This window comes from Littorina saxatilis, linkage group LG6, assembly GCF_037325665.1.
Source record: "Littorina saxatilis isolate snail1 linkage group LG6, US_GU_Lsax_2.0, whole genome shotgun sequence".
Classification (NCBI taxonomy): Eukaryota; Metazoa; Mollusca; class Gastropoda; order Littorinimorpha; family Littorinidae; genus Littorina; species Littorina saxatilis.
The window spans coordinates 46,988,218-47,003,430 of NC_090250.1; the positions used below are offsets into that span (position 1 = coordinate 46,988,218).

Genomic DNA, 15,213 nt, shown 5'->3' on the forward strand with positions numbered 1-15,213 from the left:
AAAATGATGTCATCTTACTTTTCATCCTTTCCTGATTCTAAAAACATATAAATATGTTATATTCGGATTAAAAACAAGCTCTGAAAATTAAAAATATGAAAATATGATTAAAATTGAATTTCCGAAATCGATTTAAAAACTATGTTCATCTTATTCCTTGTCGGTTCTTGATTCCGAAAAAATATAAACATATTACCTTTGGATTAAAAAAAAAAGCTCAGAAAGTTAAAAGGAAAAGAGGTGCAGAAAAGCGTGCTATTCCCTTCGGCGCAACTACTACCGCGCTAAACAGGCTTGCCAATTTCACTGCCTTTTCCACGAGCGGGGGACTGACGATGGTATACGGTCTCGGTGAAAAAATGCAGTGCGTTCAGTTTCATTCTGTGAGTTCGACAGCTTGACTAAATGTAGTAATTTCGCCTTACGCGACTTAATTGTTTTCTCTTTTTGTTTTCCACCATCTTCTTTTCATACCTTTTTTTCCCGTAGGTGCTACTCAAGCTTTGGCTTTTATGTTTCCCTCTGTGTTTGTTTGTCAGTCCTGGAGAAGCCTGCATGGGCGAGCATTTGATTTAATAGTTTTGTGTGTGCTGTTGTTTGTATCGGTGAGTAAACAATTCTTTTGCTTTATGTTTCCCTCTGTGTTTGTTTGTCAGTCCTGGAGAAGCCTGCATGGGCGAGCATTTGATTTAATAGTTTTGTGTGTGCTGTTGTTTGTATCGGTGAGTAAACAACTCTTTTGCTTTTATGTTTCCCTCTGTGTTTGTTTGTCAGTCCTGGAGAAGCCTGCATGGGCGAGCATTTGATTTAATAGTTTTGTGTGTGCTGTTGTTTGTATCGGTGAGTAAACAACTCTTTTGTTTTTCAGCATTGTTGATCTCAACCGCAGTTTGTAAAGAATTTAGTCAAGCAGTATGTAAGAAATGTTAAGTCCTTTGTACTGGAAACTTGCATTCTCCCAGTAAGGTAATATACTGTACTACGTTGCAAGCCCCTGGAGCAATTTTTTGATTAGTGCTTTTGTGAACAAGAAACAATTAACAAGTGGCTCTATCCCATCTCCCCCCTTTCCCCTATCCCATCTCCCCCCTTTCCCCGTCGCGATATAACCTTGAATGGTTGAAAACGACGTTAAACACCAAATAAAGAAAGAAAGAAAGAAAGATCTCAACCGCAGTCACTTTGTTGTTTAGATTTTTTCCTTATCAAAGCTGCTTCACGGACAAGGCTCTGGCAGCTATCTATATGTTTTCCACTTTTTGAAAAACAATTTGCATTATCTATGGTCATCCACTTGTGCTATGGTATGATCCGCTACCTGATATATATTTGTAAAAATAGGTAAAGCTTGTCGTATTTCTTATTAAAAGGACTACGGGCTGCGCTGTTTCATGCTCAAACACAAACACTCACTCACAGACGAGCACACGCACGCACGCATACACACATACACACACACACACACAAACACACAAACACACACACACAGACACACAGAAATGCACACACACACACGCACGCGCACACACACACACACACACACACGCACACACACAGACACACACACGCACACACACAGACACACAGACATGCACACATACACACACACATACACGCGCATGCGCACACACACACACACACGCACACACACACACACACACACACATACACACACACATACGCACACATACACTTGAAGAACTAAAAAAAAAGCTAAAGACTTCGTGACAACAGATAACGCATGCTCAGGGTCACAGCACACACTGCTCATCACGCACATAGACAATAGTATCGATTTCCTCTACTTATCACAGCCGCTACAAGGTTGGTCTGTCACTAATTACAGGTCCCTATCAGCTGGTCAGATGAGACAGGACGGCGGTCAGCTATCTCAGTCTCGCCTCGTATCAATTATTGTCACGAAATTGGAGATACCCACAGACAATCTGTACACACAGGCGCTTGATACAATTAAGTGATGAGCATGGTTGTATGAAAACGGATGTTTGAATCATAGTGCTTGTGCGACTGTCGTGTCGTGTCATGTAGTGTGTGTGTGTGTGTGTGTGTGTGTGTGTGTGTGTGTGTGTGTGTGTGTGTGTGTGTGTGTGTGTGTGTGTGTGTGTGTGCGTGCGTTCGTATGTGCGTGTGTGTGTGTAAGCCTGTGTGTGTGTTTGTGTCGTGTATATCTCTATATATTTATACATATAGATAGATATATATATATATATGTATAGGTTACAACACGAGTGGTTTTTTATATGGCTTGTATTTCAGTCAAGACCCAGCGGATGAATATCATCGGGAGACACGAGCCTCTGGCGAGTGTCTCTCGATTGATATTCCCGCTGGGTCTTGACTGAAATACAAGCCATATAAAAAACCACGAGTGTTGTAATCTGTATATCCCATTCTACCATCAAACACAAAGTGTAGACTACTAGCGGCACTGTTGCGATCTGTGCAGGGTAAAACTGTTGCCAGCGAGACTTAGCCCTTTTGCAACCTTAAACTAAGTGACCGTCGCTGAAAAAATAAAACGAATGAGTGCATCGATAAGTACGCGGTAACACTACTTTCAGACCATTTAAAAGCTTTAAGTAAAGGTTCATAAGTTGCAAGAAAGTAATGAAGTCGAATAGAAATTAATTTAGTTGAAGCGCACAATTCTTTTGTTTTGCGTTTCAGGTCGGCAGAACGGGCGAAACGGGTTTGGGACCCATTTGGCTTACTCGATTCAGAATTGATTCCACGTTGTTTTTCTCGAACGTGTGTAATTAGGCTTATTGACAGAGAAGCAAATCTTAGAGAACAAATATGTAGGTTTAGATTTAACCATTTGCTCCCTATTTGAAATGTATCTACGTGATAAACTGTTTTGCGAGTGTGTTTGCATGGATGAACTTAAACTGGTATGGGTGAGAGGAAAACGCGACCGACACGTCTGTCACCGCCGATTGATTGCATTTTGAAGGAATATGACTGGATTACGGAAAAATATGTGGACTTACTGCAGAGCCAGGCAAAAGAGTAGACTTGCTCGCAAAACACGTGAAACAGCCGATGTTTGATAGCTGAAGGCGCACACCGGCAAAACACACTACCGACAGATTCTCAAAAGTCGTCTGCTAACGATGCAAGGGGAGGGTACTCGTGTTTTTGTTTTGGTTCGCTAGCATCTGGTTATCTTGTAAGTTGAATGTTCGTTTTTTTCGACCTGCATTGCTTTCATAATGAAAGAAACTTTTGCTTATTGCATCTCATACATCAGATCAGTTCTGAGATTCATTTTTGCGTGCAACTGATATGGTTTTCTGAGCCGTGCAATACGATTTTAGAACTTCATACAAATGTGTCACATTGTTCGGCGCGAGCGAGGTCAAAGGTCGGGAGGAAAGTAGTCCTTTGCCCAAATCGGAATCTGCACTATCATATATTTTTTGGAGTCCATGATGTATTTATTGAGCTATAAAAATACAACATATATACCCATACTGAAGTAACAGAGACAAAGAAGGGAGGTCATGGGATATATATATATATATATATATATATATATATATATATACTAGAGGAATACCCGGCTTCGCCGGGGTGAATCGCGAGACAGAGACAGACAGCGTGGCGGTTCACCACAATCACCTTTGAAGGCGAAGTCCTGTCAAACGGGTTTGAGAATTTTAGAGCTTATTTCTTAGCCCTATATTATCTGTTGTGGCTTCTCAAATGCCAGAACATACAGACAGACAAAAACCGCTAGACCACATCACAAACAGAACTCTACAATCCACAGGTGTTGCCCACACACACACACACAAACACACACACAGAAGCCGTATATATACCGAGAGGCATAAATTCCGCAAACTGAACTTTAAAAAATCACAAAAAATCAACTCAGTGGTGAATGTTTTCAATGTTTGAATATTTTCTTTATTGGCCATTTTAGTGTTTATAAACCTTCGCTTTATTGATTTTGAATAGAACATCATGAAATGACAATTTTTCAAAAAAAGTGACCGAGTCCAAGCGCAATGATTTCGGAAAACGTTCAGTGTTCATCACGTCCAATGCTTTGGCCAGCTCTAAGCATCCCAATCGCTTGCTGTCTCTCTCCTTCATCAAGTCGTGGCATGATTCAATTCAATGAGGCTTATATCGCGCATATTCCGTGGGTACAGTTCTAGGCGCTCTGCAGTGATGCCGTGTGAGATGAAATTTTATACGGCCAGTAATTGCAGCCATTTCGGCGCATATTTACCTTTCACGGCCTATTATTCCAAGTCACACGGGTACAGGTAGACAATTATTAACTGTGCCTAAGCAATTTTGCCAGGAAAGACCCTTTTGTCAATCGTGGGATCTTTAACGTGCACACCCAATGTAGTGTACACGGGGGGGGGGGGGGGGGGGGGGGGGGAGTTCGGACACCGAAGAGAGTCTGCACACAAAGTTGACTCTGAAATAAATTTCCGCCGAACCTGGGATCGAACTCACGCTGACAACTGCCAACTGAATACAAATCCAGCGCGCTACCAACTGAGCTATATCCCCGCCCCCGCGATATCTGATACAGCCAAACAGCCAGTTGCATTTTATAGGGCCACACACTATCTTTTTTACGTTATTGTCTCCCGTTCAGCCCATTGTCTTTATTAGCACAGTGAGCTGTGGCTGGATCAGCAATACTGCAAAGCGCACGCTGACAGCGTGAAACATTTGCTCCGACACTTAAGATGTCAACTACAAATTACAGGTTCAATCTGATTTTCGTTTGAGAGCAAAATCGTTCAATGCACTATTTGCAGAATTTATGCCTTTCAGTATATATATGTATATCTATATCTATAAATATATAGAGTTAGATGACAGTGTATTTTTCGCGTGGCTATAAATTGATTCGACCTTTTTACTTTTACAGTAAGAACAACTTACGGGTACAAGGGAAGCGTTCTGGACAGCGCAGTGACATTCTAAAAATAGTAACTTAGAAACGGGAATATGGATTGAAGCCACACGAAGGCGCAAAACACTGGAGAAGATAAGGAAGAGTTACTGGGAATGGTGAATTCGCCGGGGTGAATCGCGAAACAGAGACAGACAGCGTGGCGGTTCACCACAATCACCTTTGAAGGCGAAGTCCTGTCAAACGGGTTTGAGATTTTTAGAGCTTATTTCTTAGCCCTATATTATCTGTTGTGGCTTCTCAGGAACATACAGACAGACAAAAGCCGCTAGACCACATCACAAACAGAACTCTACAATACACAGGTTTTTGCCCACACACACACACAAACACACACACACACAGAGAAGCCGTATATATATATGTATATCTATATCTATAAATATATAGAGATAGGTGACAGTGTATTTTTCGCGTGGCTATAAATTGATTCGACCTTTTCACTTTGACAGTAAGAACAACTTGAGATTTTTAGAGCTTATTTCTTAGCCCTATATTATCTGTTGTGGCTTCTCAAATGCCAGAACATACAGACAGACAAAAGCCGCTAGACCACATCACAAACAGAACTCTACAATACACAGGTTTTTGCCCACACACACACACACAAACACACATACATACAGAGAAGCCCTATATATATGTATATCTATATCTATAAATATATAGAGATAGGTGACAGTGTATTTTTCGCGTGGCTATAAATTGATTCGACCTTTTCACTTTGACAGTAAGAACAACTTACGGGTGCAAGGGAAGCGTTCTGGACAGCGCAGTGACATTCTAAAAATAGTAACTTAGAAACGGGAATATGGATTGAAGCCACACGAAGGAAGGGAGATAAACGGAAAACACTGGAGAAGATAAGGAAGAGTTACTTGTAATGGTGAAATGAACACAAAAACCAAAATCGGTTCAGCGCTGCGCGCTGAGAGCACGTGTTGAAATATCTCATCGATGATATTGTGTCCGGGGTGTAGCTGAATACGGTGTCCAAATTTGAAAAAGATCCACCGAGAACTTTGGCGTTGTGATGTGGTGTAGCGGCTTTGGTGTGTCGGTATGGGGGCCCGGGTAGCTGAGGTGGAACCAAAATCGGTTCAGCGCTGCGCGCTGAGAGCACGTGTTGAAAATTCTCATCGACCAGGTTGTGTCCGGGGTCTACTTGAATATGCCCACCAAATTTGAAGCAGATCCATCGAGAATTTTGGCCGTGCATCGCGCACACACACATACACACACAGACAGACACAAGTCGTATATATATATAGATATATATATATACATATATATATGTGTGTGTGTGTGTGTATGTGTGTGTGTGTGTGTGTGTAAGCCTCTGTGTGTGTGTGTGTGTGTGTATTATCGCTGCTGAAAGCAATTTACGGCAATGCTCTAGATTTTATCGGAGCTTTTTAAATTCGATATACATTAACTGATATTGTTACTTTGAAAGTTCTATTCTTGCGGCAGAAAATTGATTTATCGTGGGTGTTTTTTTGACAGTGTTCGAATAGGAAATAATGTTTCGATCGGCTCTTCGTTTGTGAAGCATCTTAAAAATTAGGTCCAAGCAAACTATGGAATTTAGAATTTCTTCGGTGAGTTTTTCTAGCATCCCGCACAGTCCTGTTTCGGGCGCCTGTACAGATGATCGAGCGTTGTTCTTGTTTATCAACAAGCGGCGATGGCAAAACTAGACAATGCATCGGCTGTCGAAACAAATGTTGTCTATAGGCATGAGCGAGAGGACATAATATTGTGTGGGGCTTTGCTATCAGTTTGTTTGCATCATTGGATTATATCATTGTGTTGATAAAAAATTGAAGAGAGCCTCGAGGAAGATGTAAGGTATGCTCAAACAACAAAGGAAACAGAAGAAATTGTCGTCTTATTGACGTGTGCGAATGTTGAAATTGATGTGGTCTAGAATGTTAGCTGCTATTCTTACAAAGAGAATCATGTAGATTTCAATAGAACGCTTTCGTCGTCGCAGAAATGAATTTGCTGTGATCGGACTGTGACCATCTCGGTAAGTTTTTCTTTGTTGTACTGATTCACTGTTGTGATTTCTTTCCTAGTTTTCTGTTCGATTGTTTATGGATTATTCATTATATGAGCCATTGTGATCGTGAAGATGTGGTGAACAAGACTTACACCCTTTTTAAATATCTTCTGCAAACGGCACAGAACATACCATCAAACATAACACTATAATCATGTGCACATCAAAACTGTTCAACGAAAGTTTTGTCACGTGTGACACACTCTTCAGAGACATGCCACTGGAAGAGGATTTTTTCTAAACAGTTAATACACACCAACGTACACTTCTGGTACTTGTCCGTTCCATTTGACAAGCAAATCCAAACATGTGTTTAGAATGCCAGCAAGGAAACATATTCACTATAGTATGACAAACCGGCACGGTTGGCCTAGTGGTAAGGCGTCCGCGCCGTGATCGGGAGGTCGTGGGTTCGAACCCCGGCCGGGTCATACCTAAGACTTTAAAATTGGCAATCTAGTGGCTGCTCCGCCTGGCGTCTGGCATTATGGGGTTAGTGCTAGGACTGGTTGGTCCGGTGTCAGAATAATGTGACTGGGTGAGACATGAAGCCTGTGCTGCGACTTCTGTCTTGTGTGTGGCGCACGTTATATGTCAAAGCAGCACCGCCCTGATATGGCCCTTCGTGGTCGGCTGGGCGTTAAGCAAACAAACAAACAAACAAATAGTATGACAAGAATATACTGCTGGTGTCATTTGTGACACGGACTTAAAAAATAAAATCATTATTTGTCATTGTCTTATTTGTGGGTGGAAAAGCAAGAGAGAAAGAAAGAAAAGAAGAAGCAAACGAGCTAACAAACAGGATACATGCATGTTTACATTTGATGTGACGATCATCCATTATCACGCTGAACAGGACCAAGTTTATCAGAGTGGGTCATATCGTGTGGCGGCGTGAATGGACAATTGTATAAAGCTTAACCTGTTTGTGTATCCATTATCATCTCATCTGCACAAAGTACATCGATACACGGACAGAAACAGATGTATCAACGCCTGTATTCAGTACACTTGCTAAGCTTTAGTTAAAATTAACATAACATTGATACTGATATTGTTCAGCAAGGTTACAGGGTTACAGGGCAAGCGCAAGGCAAAGTTTATCGTTCGTTGACCACAGACCCACATACAAAATGTAAGGTCAACATAACAGTTCTTAACAACAAACAAACACATTCTATGAAATGAATATATTTATCTGTTTTCATCAGTCAGTCTATTGTCGATCGCTTGGTGAAATCGAGCATTTTGCACAGTCTTTCGCTCCATATCACTACCGCTAGGCAATGGGAGGGGTTCTCTGCGCTCCGTGAAAGAGTAGACAAGTCAACTATTAAGAAATCATAGCGCGAACCATTTTTTTCTTTCTAATTCTTATTTTACACGAACAAATCCCGTCTCTCATAGAAACCGACAACTGTCACGTTATTCGCTTCAACCAAATCTAGAACACAATGATTACATGTCATTTGCCAGGAAAAAAGCGGTCAATCGAATACCCGGCTTTACATGTAAACTCCCACTCGTGAAAAATAGGAGTGTACGTGGTAGTTGCAGCCCACGAACGGAGAAGGAGGTATGTATGGCCGGGTGACGAGTTAATTTCCATTTCTGAAAGAATGTACGAACAAGTAAAAAAAAAAAAAAAGAGGTAATAACCAAACATGTCCAGTTGAACGTTACCCCTTTCGTTGCGTGCAAACACATGGAAGTAGGCCGGTGTAACACGACATTTTTACTCCACGAAAAATTTACTCCGGAGTAAATATTTCGTACGAAATTCTTACTCCGAGTACACTTTTCGTACGAGAAAAGAACTCCCCAAGGCACGAAAAATTTACTCCCTCCACGAAATTTTTACTCCCCATTTTTTTTACTTCCAGTAAAAATCTCGTACGCAAAAATGGGATGCGGGTGAAGGGATAATGCCAATAAGTGATCTCGCGCACACGAATGTCGCGCTACCCTCCTTCCACCCCTTCCACCACCAAGACTAACAGGGGACAAGGGAGTAAAAAGTGTGTACACCTGGCATGGGAAGTTAAATTGCTTGTGTTGGGGTGAAGTAATTTATTCGTTATTTATTCGTCAGGGGAGTAACATTTTTGTACGAAATGTTTACTCGGAACTCACCTGTCTTGGGGAGTAATTTTCTCGTGTAATGGGGGAGTGCTTTTTTCGTAAAGGGAGTAACTTTTTCGTACGAAATGTTTACTCCGGAGTAAAAATCTCGTGGGAGTAATTTTCTCGTGTTACACCGGAATAAAACTTTAAAAAGGTTATGTAACTGCGTGCGCCTGTTGCATTCAATTGCTAAACGAACTCTATGACATGAACCCGGGTTTTAGATTGTCAGTCAAACATTTGGAACACTAACAGATAACTAAAACACAAAATAAATGCACAGTGAATATTTTGTTACGGCCACTAAGGGATTGTGGAGCAGACATAAAACGTACAGTACAATGCGAACAAAGCACTTCGACGTATGGAAATGTACGCCTACCGTCGGATTACGCTGGCATGAAAAAAAACCCAGCTTTATAAGACTTTTGTTTCTAAATGTACGTACGTTTTTCTTTCTCAGGGTCGTGGTCAGCTTGACATTGTATTTGAAATCTGTCACGAGGGCACAGACGAAGACAGGCGGACAGGCGGACAGACAGACAGCTAGACAGACACGTGGAAAGACAGACACACACAGAAAAAGACTGTATGTTATTAGAATATGTCTGATTTAGTATACCATTGTTTTAGCGAGCACTCAATTCAATTGCTTCGCTTTGACACTGTTACAAAAAGTAGGGTACTAGTTCACTTGTAGTTATCCCTGCTAACGTGCTGTTTTTCCACATTTTGATCATTGTTATGCGTTACGCTTTTGCAGACAAGTACTAAACGTGTAGCTTTATCGGACATTCTCATTGAGTTGCAAGGCGTCCCCGTTCGTTTGTCAAAATGACGTCACAAGGGAGTACTTCATGTGACGTCACAGTTGTCATTGACGTGGGCACGGGATATGTGAGAGGTGGAATTGCTGGCGAAGACACTCCACGGTGCGAACTGTCTACACTACAATCTTCCCCTGTAAAGGTGAGCTGATTACAGTTCGAAAGAAACTTTCGTTTTTATATATACTTGATATTTGTTTAAATTATAAACATATGGTCTAGAAATCAAACCAGTGTACATGCTATCTTACCTGAAAACGAACGCACGAATGGACGTACGCACGCACGCATTGACGCACGCACGCACGCACGCACTCACTCACACACACACACACACACACACACACACACACACACACACACACACACACACACATAATAAAACAAACATTGCCTATTTAGGTAGAGCAATTCCTCAATGTCTAAAGTTTATGCACGCAGTGAAAAATGTATACCTCGAATTGTTACTTTCTGTCTGTTTGTTAAAGGAACGCGCAGGAAAAGAATACCCCACCCCTATAAACAGAGGATGCGTGAAAGACTGGGACACAGTGGAATCGTTGCTCAGGACTGTCTACTCTAGCCTCGATGTGGATCCAGACTCCCAGCATGCTTTGCTGTTGACACGTCATGTGCAGGATCCGGTGACGGATGCTGACAAGTTTGTTCAGGTGAGGCATGGGATTTCATTTTGTTTTGACTTTGAATTTTTAGTTCTGATGCTCAGTGATATCTGATGTCAAATTCTTCCTTTTTTCAAGCTGACAAAACAGATCCAAAATTTCGTCCATGAATCTGCGAAAGAGGCTCTTCATTCTTTATTATGTTATAATATATTTTATGTCATGTCATGCTTACTGTTTGATTGGCCAAGTTTTGTGTCACGATAACAAGCAGCTCGCCACCATTCTGTGTAACCTATGACAATTTGCCATAATTAGCGTTATTTAAAACCTATTAAAGAAAGACGTACAAGACAAGACAAGACAGGACAAGACAAGAAAAGTGAGCGTTCAGTACACAATTGTAAATGAGAGATATGTATGTCCAGTCAGACAAAAAGAAGCGTGCATGGAAAAACATCAATGGTGATATTGTGTATGGATCGATACATCACGATACGTCCGATATACAGTGACACCAAGAATAGAGAGATCGTTATAAAGTGGAACGTCTTTCTTTATACCTCCAAAAAGCTGAGAAATTGTGCACAAAAAAGGTTTTAGAAGGGGGAGTGAAGAATCTGAAATCGGGGGGGGGGGGGGGAGGGGGAGGGAGTGGGGAGGGGGAGGTCTAAAAATGAGAGGGGGGATTCAGGGGCGGAGCAGATAAGCCCGAGGGGGGGGGGGGGGTTACAACCTGGGGTCCAGGCCTGGGGTCGGTAGAGGTTGGGGGGTCTGGGCGGCAAAGCTGAAGAATTTTAGCTATCTCATAATAAACAATTTGTGGCTTATCCGTGATTTTAAACATGCTCAGCTGGTGTCAGCAGCCACTCATTATTTCTTTTAAAGGTGGTCGTCTACATTTTAGCTTTTTAAAAAAAATATTATGGTTAGATTTCGCAAAAAATTTATGTCAGATGATGAATGAACCATGGGGAAAAAAGTTATAGAAAAAAAAATATGTAAAAAAAGAGTTTAATTTTGGGTAGCGTGACTCACGCTTCCAATATTTTGTTTTCTGTTTGCTGAGAACATGTGCTTTGCCTAAAAATACTGACCAATCAATGCTTATAGCCACGCCCAAACAAGTGCAGCAACAGTTTGACACTGGAGCACTGTCCACGCTTTTTTTTTTTTAAACGCCCGAAATGCACGGGATTTGAGAGGAGTTTTGCGCTTGGCATTTTAAGGATATCCTACTATGAGTACTACGCTGGAATACTTCATTTCATTTTTCATTTCATTTTCATTACTTTATTGTCCCATCGCTGGGAAATTCGGGTCGCTTTCTCCCAGTGGAAAGCTAGCAGCAACGGAGTCGCGCTACCCAGGTGTCTGCGTGTTTAGGTGTATTCAGCCACCTGCACTTATGGCAGAATGACCAAGGTCTTTTACGTGCCATTGTGATGACACGGGGGTGGGACATGGCTTCCGTCTCTGGGTCTGCACATAAAGTTGACCCGTGTCCGTCCCGGCCCGAATTCGAACCTGCGACCTTTCGATCACAAGTCCAGTGCTCTACCAACTGAGCTACCGGGCCCCCGGTACAATGAATTTTCAAACGGCTACACTGGCTTCATCTTTCCTGATCGAAAGGGGGTGTATTGTTGATAATTGTAGATAATAGACTCTGCATTTTAATGGTCAAATGGCGATTTCGGTATAAAAATGCAGACAAGGACCTTTAAAGTTAGTATTAAATAATGACAATTTATCCTCCATGATATCTGCTCCCGACATCATAGTATGGTTAGATGAAAAACATGTCGCATGGGAATGGCAGTTAAAACTGTACAAAAATGCTACTGATTAAACAAATAACACTTCCCCCGGCTTTAGAGACACAAACAACAACATTCACAAATTTTTATTTTTTATTTTTATTTTTTTTAAACAGCCTAGGGGAGGGGGGGAGGGTTCCGGAACCCCTGTAACCACCCCCCTAATCCGCCCCTGGGATTCTTCAAACAAAAAAATGGTGTGGATGGTGTACTGACCATATGCATGTCTTTCTAACCTTCACCCTGCTACAGCTGGCAGTGGAGAAGCTTGGAGCCAGTGCGGTGTACCTGGGCAGCCAGCCAGTGTTAACACTCTACGCTAACGGCTGTACTGATGGCGTCGTCGTTGATTGCGGTGAAGGGGTGACACAAGTTGTACCTGTCTACCAAGGTGAATATTAAGCATAACTTCTTACCTATGTGTTTTCCCTTTAAGGCGGCGTATGGCTGCCTCAATCGCGGAGTAAAAACGGTCATACACGTAAAAACCCACTCGTGCAAAAAAAAAAAAAAAAACCACCTGACGAGCGTACGTCGGAGTTTCAGACCATGAGCGCAGAAAAAGAAGAAGATACCTATATGAGGTACACCAGCAAAACAAATGCCCAGACGTCTTCCCTGGTTAGGTCACATCTACAACCTCGCTGTTGGTGACACAGGTTACATCTCAAAATCTCTTTCCTCAAGTGTTCTACAGTTGTTTTTCATGACAAAATCTGCTGTAGGCCTAAGTGTCGGTGATAAAAGGGTAAGAATGTTGCCTGACGTGCATTATCCTAGCCAGAAGGTTGAAACATAATTATGTGTCGTTTTTAAACATTCCAGGCAGGGTTGTAGCGTGTCGGTTTAACCATCGCCGGTCGTCGTGGGTCCGAGTGGACCCAGAAGGGTGTTTAATTGCAAATATCTCTTAAACCAGTTGGAATTGTTTAATGAGCTTTTAAGAATGCCTCAGACACCTAAAAAGCTCTTATGTCCTAAAAGATCATTAAATTTCAGCAAGAAGTAATTAAAAAAAAACAAAGGTCAAATTTAGACTACTCACGGAAGACATCGTGGGTCCGTGCGGACCCATGTTTCTCAAACTGAAGGAACTTGCATAAAAACTAGGGAGAGAAGTCACAAACCTTCAGTTATTGACTCTAAACATCATTTTCTACGATCTGTTTAATTTTGGAGTTAATAAGCAAGTCGCGTGGAGCAAAATTAATACATAGCAATGCGGGTCCACATGGCCCCACGACGTCTACAGAAGGGTAGTCACGTTTTTCACGAGAAGCTTTAGTCCGCACGGTAATACTTAAATTAATAACTTAATTTAGCTACTTCTCGCGGAAATTTAACCACGGCGTCTACGGGAGGGGCACGTTTTTGCTTCTTTGGAAAGCATGGGTGTACGGAAGGGTATGCATATTTTTCCGTGTCTTCCGTGTATAGTCGATAACCCGGTCGGGCGAAGGTTAACACGGATACCCCAACAATGTACTGCCCGAAGTCGCCACATACCAGTGTACATAATGACAGCGTACTGAACATTATTATCCTCATCCTTATCCAAATGCTTGAGGGGATTTGTGGTGGGCTACATCTTCTTCTTCTTCTGCGTTCGTGGGCTGAAACTCCCCCGTACACTCGTGGTTTTTTTTTTTTTGCACGAGTGGAATTTTACGTGTATGACCGTTTTTTACCCCGCCATTTAGGCAGCCATACGCCGTTTTCGGAGGAAGCATGCTGGGTATTTTCGTGTTTCTATAAGTTATAACCCACCGTACTCTGACTTGGATTAGATCTACAGGATTTTTTTGTGCGCACTTGGTCTTATGCTTGCGTGTACACACGGGGGTGTTCGGACACCGAGGAGAGTCTGCACACAAAGTTGACTGAGAAATAAATCTCTCGCCGAACGTGGAGACGAACTCACGCTGACAGCGGCCAACTGGATACAAATCCAGCGCGCTACCAACTGAGCTACATCCCCTGGTGGGCTACATGATCTTTAAAGTCTTAAAAGTCCAAGTCAAAATAAGAGGCAGAGGTGTGTTACATGTACAAGAGCTTCTGGGCATTGCCACTTTCAACCCCAACTGTCTTTTGATGTCATCTTGTGCCAATGTTAAAGTTACTGAGTGTTCCAAAAATGTCCTACGGCGACAGCAATTGCACCTCATTGCTGAGAAAGGATGACCATGAAGTATTTTATTTGAATGCAGGCTACACCATTGACCATGCCATCAGAAGACAAGATCTGGCGGGCCGCGATGTATCACTGAGGCTACAGACCTTGCTGGCTACACGGAGACCCAACACTGTACAAGGTAAGGTATCTATCTGTCAGTCGTCTGTCTGTCTGTCGTATGTCTGTCTGTCTGTCTGTCTGTCTGTCTGCATCTCCCCCCCCCTCTCTCTCCCTCGTCCCAAGAAAAGATTGTAAGAAAAGGCCCAGCCTTAAAGCTCTATCCTTATAAAATAAAGTTCAGTCTCAGCCTCAGTCTCTCTCTCTCTCTCTCTCTCTCTCTCTCTCTCTCTCTCTCTCTCTCTCTCTCTCTCTCTCTCTCTCTCTCTCTCTCTCTCTCTCTCTTAAGTTTAAGACGAGTAACTGACCACCTTGTGGGTAAGAGTAAAAAGGCCGTATTTCGTTTGGTGGGCATATTTCAAAAATTGAAAAAAATGACCGTTACCACCTCTTTCAAGATCTTTGATACAAATGTTCAGCCAATGTTGTTGTATTCCTCAGAAATCTGGGGTTGTTCCCGGTTAGATACCATGGAGAATGTGCATCGCATGG

At 42.2% G+C, this 15,213-nt stretch overlaps 1 protein-coding gene across 1 annotated transcript; it reads left to right on the forward strand.

Annotated features, from left to right (window-relative positions):
- Positions 1 to 6,693: 6,693 nt before the first annotated feature.
- LOC138968030 (actin, cytoplasmic-like) lies at positions 6,694 to 15,186 on the forward strand. Its single transcript, XM_070340591.1, has 6 exons — positions 6,694 to 6,998; positions 9,922 to 10,127; positions 10,474 to 10,656; positions 12,681 to 12,819; positions 14,639 to 14,748; positions 15,163 to 15,186. The coding sequence occupies exons 2-6, from the start codon at positions 9,993 to 9,995 to the stop codon at positions 15,184 to 15,186; spliced, it is 591 nt and encodes a 196-aa protein (XP_070196692.1). The 5' UTR covers positions 6,694 to 6,998; positions 9,922 to 9,992.
- Positions 15,187 to 15,213: the final 27 nt, after the last annotated feature.

Coding starts and splice junctions, on each gene's coding strand:
- LOC138968030 (XM_070340591.1), top strand. CDS start 9,993: ATGACGTCACAAGGGAGTACTTCATGTGACGTCACAGTTGTCATTGAC. Junction 10,657..12,680: donor ATGCTGACAAGTTTGTTCAG/GTGAGGCATGGG, acceptor ACCCTGCTACAG/CTGGCAGTGGAGAAGCTTGG. Junction 14,749..15,162: donor CCAACACTGTACAAGGTAAG/GTATCTATCTGT, acceptor TGTATTCCTCAG/AAATCTGGGGTTGTTCCCGG.